This window comes from Primulina tabacum, chromosome 1 (assembly GCF_025594145.1).
Source record: "Primulina tabacum isolate GXHZ01 chromosome 1, ASM2559414v2, whole genome shotgun sequence".
Lineage (NCBI taxonomy): Eukaryota > Viridiplantae > Streptophyta > Magnoliopsida > Lamiales > Gesneriaceae > Primulina > Primulina tabacum.
Window position 1 is genome coordinate 50,483,155 of NC_134550.1, and position 2,541 is coordinate 50,485,695.

General features: G+C 37.0%; 1 protein-coding gene across 2 annotated transcripts; it reads right to left on the bottom strand.

Moving 5' to 3' along the window:
- Positions 1–207: 207 nt before the first annotated feature.
- Positions 208–2,301, bottom strand: LOC142546577 (trihelix transcription factor ENAP1-like). 2 transcript variants are annotated; one of them, XM_075654370.1, is made up of 2 exons: positions 1,958–2,301; positions 208–1,450 (listed from the first exon to the last, which is right to left on the bottom strand). In XM_075654370.1, the coding sequence occupies exon 2, from the start codon at positions 1,395–1,397 to the stop codon at positions 324–326; it is 1,074 nt and encodes a 357-aa protein (XP_075510485.1). In that variant the 5' UTR covers positions 1,398–1,450; positions 1,958–2,301; the 3' UTR covers positions 208–323. The 2 variants fall into 2 exon arrangements, with proteins under 2 accessions (XP_075510485.1, XP_075510479.1); XM_075654364.1 differs by having other exon boundaries at positions 208–1,562.
- Positions 2,302–2,541: the final 240 nt, after the last annotated feature.

A 2,541-nucleotide genomic window follows, 5' to 3' on the forward strand; every position in this document is an offset into this window, starting at 1 on the left:
ACGAAAGGAACAATGAAATGCAACTCCTGAATCGAAGCTTCAGCAAACAAAGATTACAGAAGTTCATATATTATTCACCAAAAGCGGGATTGACTCCGGATCACTCTACCTGACTTTAGTCAATCTGCGATGATCAATCTAACGGTCATTCAGGCTTATACTATCATGCTAATGTAACAGTCGATACACTCTTTTGTCATTATTAAGTTATCTCTAACTAATATTTCAACCTTTTATTGTCTTGCAGATCAACAATGTTATGATACATCTACAAGCAGTAGATTTTTCAAAGACGGCAAAAAAATTGAACCATATACACTAAATCAACCGCTGCCATTCTCATTTCCTTCATCTTCTCGATGGTGTATCTTCGCAATTTCAGCTTGAGTTTTCTCAAGAATCTGCCTCCTCTGCAATTCCAAATCTCTATGGAACTCCATCCTCATATTCTCCAGCTCTACCAATTGCTGCCTCTTACTATTCTCGATCCTTTCATAAATCTCACTGAACTTCAAAATAGAATCAGCAAGCAGTTTTACAGAAGCTCCACTTCGCCTGTATTTTGCACTCTTCATTTTCTTGGGCAGAAGATGGTTGTCCGATTCATGTTCCTCACCCTTGGAGGATTCTGAATTTCCAGGGCTATCCCTCATCTCATCCAACCCATTCGCGCGATTCAGATAAACTTTAGGGTTCATGAAAACATATTCTCCCGAGTCGACACCACAAGAAAGACCAGCTTGTTGTGCATGTGATGATAATAGCATATCCATCTTCTTGAAGTACACCCAATCACAAGTTGAACATTCACCCTCTCCCGACTTTATCTTCTCCTTTTTGTACTTCTTCTTCAACGTATCCAAACGATTCCGACACTGAGCATTGGTTCTTTCACTTTTTGACTCATGAGAAACCATGTCGGCAACTTCTTGCCACTCTTCAGAGCGAAGACTTTTTTTCCCCTGTTTGAGAAACCTATCACCCCAAACATTAAGCAAGATAAAAGTCTCCTTTTCCGTCCATTCTGTAGGTGAATTACGTCCACCATGAGTTGGTTTTGCTACTCTAGGCGCAAATTCATAACTCGACAAGGTCTTTATCTTCCTTTTCTTTGGGTACTTCTGTAAGCCGTTATAATCATCGTCTTCATGATCATCTTCGTCATTTTCATAATCATCTGGGTCGATCCTTTTAACACCATTCCCTCCATCAACATCATCTTCATTATCATTGTCATCTTCTTCTCCTTCACTATCTCTATTCTCCACCTCATTATCATCATCGTCATCCTCAACAAACGGATGACCAGGAGAAGTGTTGACATTTTTTGTAGAAAATTTCTTATTTATTGCACCAAAAGCATTGGGATGGTAGCTTGCTTCATCCTCATCATCCATCGTACTCCACAACCAAAGAAGCAACTATATACTGCTGTGATAATAACTGTTTTCTTTGTTTTACAAAAAAAATAGTTCTTAGAGAAAAAAACCCATACACGGGGCCAAGACAAATATTGTTGTCTTCTACTTCAAGAAACACGATATTGCTTCTCTGTGGAACACCTAAATATTCAGATCATTATTGTTAAAAGATATGAAAAAATTTATTTTGATTGGTCTGACTGTACCTAAAAAGGATCCGAATCAGTGAGGGCAAAGTGAAAAAACTTTTAAAAATGTATGTGTAATTTTTCCATGTCCCGTCAAAATTCTTGGATACGCCCTAGCTACCAGTAAAGTATTTTTTGACAATAGGAACACCATAATACTTGTATCTTAAATGAAAAGTAAGTTTCTTTAGGATCTCAAACCATAAATCAGAGTGTTAATTTCAATGAAAAAAGACTTTTTCAAATTTATTTTCAATAAGAAATGCTATCCAAAACGCCTAGATCAGATTCAATAACCAATCTCGCAAAATTTCCAGAAATTGAAAACAAAAACATTTAAATTCTTACCTCAAACAGCTCGATCATCCATCACGTGCGTGATCACAGACTCCAGATTATATTTTCTAATTACCACAGACAAGATTCCGACGCAATCGAAAAGGAAATTATAAATTCAAAGAATAGGTTTTCAAATCAATAGGATTGAAAATTCTCGTGGAATCCTACAAATTTTGGTGGAATCAAAGAGAAAATGAAAGAAAAATGTTTCCCTTGGCATAGGTTAACGGGGAATGTGAAGGGGCAGTCACTAACATGCGCTTGGGTAGCGCATACCGAGAAGCGCATCTCACCGGAATCGGGTCCACTCCAGCTACACAAGCATTAAGCATTACCGGCTTAGAGGTAGAACCGGCGTCGCATCAAATGTTTAATTTAAAAGCGCTTTTTTCTTCTTAAAAATATATATTTAATCAAGTATTTAAATGGATTAATTAAGATATAATCTATTTAATTTATTTTAATTCTCGAGACTTATATCAAGTAATAAAGGATAATGAACAGCGATAGTCACGACCCACAAGATCCGGAAATACTATTCATGAAAATTTGGTGATACCCTATCAACAGCCCCTCAAGATTAGGCCCAAACC

Excerpts from the sequence above, each read along its gene's own strand:
- LOC142546577 (XM_075654370.1), bottom strand. The coding sequence starts at position 1,397 with ATGGATGATGAGGATGAAGCAAGCTACCATCCCAATGCTTTTGGTGCA.